This window comes from Seriola lalandi, unplaced genomic scaffold (assembly GCF_002814215.2).
Source record: "Seriola lalandi dorsalis isolate HSWRI2012SDOR001 ecotype SW California unplaced genomic scaffold, Sedor1 jcf7180002001096, whole genome shotgun sequence".
NCBI lineage: Eukaryota > Metazoa > Chordata > Actinopteri > Carangiformes > Carangidae > Seriola > Seriola lalandi.
The window spans coordinates 1-1,831 of record NW_019471755.1 but is presented as its reverse complement, the minus strand read 5'-3'; the positions used below and the strand labels follow the sequence as shown (position 1 = coordinate 1,831).

The window sequence follows — 1,831 nt, the reverse complement described above, 5'->3', positions numbered from 1 at the left end:
GAGCCAGTGACAGATCTAACCTTTGAGTCTACCTTAATTCATTTTATACATTTGTCAGATGCTGTTACTTCCAATAAATCTCTCTGTTTGCTGTCGTGCCAAACTACTAAAGGTTAGACAAGATTGGCATGGTGTTGTTTGTAAAGAAGGAAGCTGTTGCTTACTGATACACTGTCTCAGTTTTCACTCATTAGTATCCTGATGATGGACTGACAACACTTTCCCCTAGCTGTCAAACGAAAAGTTTTGATTTTGTAAACCAGAAAGTAAGGAAAATTTACACAATAGCTTATAGTCACACATTTGTACACAGTCAATCGATCGTCGCGTCCATGAGACAAACAGACACCATGATACAACTGTCCTGGGTCTCTACGATCATCAAACGTTTCTTCAAGTCTAGGGTGATACAACTTGATACCTCATTCTCACTGACTCACCTTCTCATCTTTCTGACCTAGGCAGATTTCGTGTCGTCCGTGGTTAGTTAGTGTAGCTTCGCTCTCTTGCCCCTATTGCATAAGGGTGCTGAAGCAATGACCAATGTCTTGGCAGAAGATGTGAACTTTTAAGGATTGTCATCTCAAACCTATGGATGCTCATTGTAAACCCACTTCTATCTTCTAGAGTCACTGAATTCAATGTTGTGGGCCATTTTTACAGCCTGTACTGGGAAGGGTTGGTGGGTGTGTCTCTGTAATTGTTCGATGCCGCTTCGCTTTCTTTTTCCCTCCTTCCACTTCTTAACCATCTTTTCTCCACGTGGATATTTTTCCTACTCTCAACAGACTTGTTGGTCTGTGAAGCTTACCTGCTGGAGCTCAACCACCTGCTTCAGAGTATGGAAGTCCTCCATCGTACCTATTCAGCTCCATCTATCCAAGCCCTGCAGGTCAGCGCTCTGTTTCTGATTCCTTTCACCTTCACATGCAGAGCATGTTTGGTCTTCATTATTGCAATTCGAGATCAAGTCTGTGGAAATGCGCTGTAAATGAATCACACCTAAAATACCAGTTGACTGTGAATTTTAAGCATAGCAATATGTCTCTTTTCTTAGCATTTCTCTCCACCAATAATTTTTGTTGCCCTTAAGTCAATTGCTACTGAATATAAATTAGAGCTTCATCAAAAACAACATCTTGCACAGCTATTTGTGGAATAATTTCCTACGAAACGCTTTCTATGAAGATGCTCTGTCTCAAACATGAATATCTTCTTTATTGTTCACTAGGCGTCTACATTTGACAGCCCCAAGAAGGACAAGAGACTTCCAAGGAAATGGCGAACTAAAAACTACAACAAAGATGTCAAAACAACTCTGCAGGTAAACAACGTTGAAGTGTGATCACGTTTAATCTTTTTTTAGTGCCAGTCCCTCGAAGTTCTATTCCTCCTGCGTTACCGTAGGTACCCAGCTGCATCTCCTCTGGCGCTGTCCGCCTCCATGCCTCTAACCCCAACCTCTCCACCGCTGCACTCGGCAACGACAAGGCCGACCCTGAATCACTGGATTCTCCTTTTGATGTGGCCAAGCTGCAGGAGGAATTCTGCCGTACTGCCACCAACTGTGAGTAAATTATTTGAATTAACAGTTTGATTTTCAAATTCAGGATTTTAAAGATATTTTTACAAACAGAGAAACTCTTCAAGTGCAAAATTTTTCAGATGCCTCGGTTAAGATCCATAAATCTGTTTGCCTGCTGTTTTATTTGCAGGTAAGATAGCCTGGCATGGTGTTGTTGTTTAGAATAGATAGAAGTGACAATGGTGCAGCCATGGCAGCTGTTAATTACTGATAAACTGTCTCAGTTTTCATTCATTAGGATTTTGA

General features: G+C 41.5%; 1 protein-coding gene across 1 annotated transcript; it reads left to right on the top strand.

Annotated features, from left to right (window-relative positions):
* Positions 1-786: 786 nt before the first annotated feature.
* Positions 787-1,567, top strand: LOC111663621 (oxysterol-binding protein-related protein 3-like; the record flags this gene model as incomplete). The annotated part of the gene is made up of 3 exons (XM_023417887.2): positions 787-892; positions 1,232-1,324; positions 1,408-1,567. Coding segments are annotated over exons 1-3 (304 nt in total), but the record flags the coding sequence as incomplete, so codon positions are not given.
* Between the last annotated feature and the right edge of the window lie 264 nt (positions 1,568-1,831).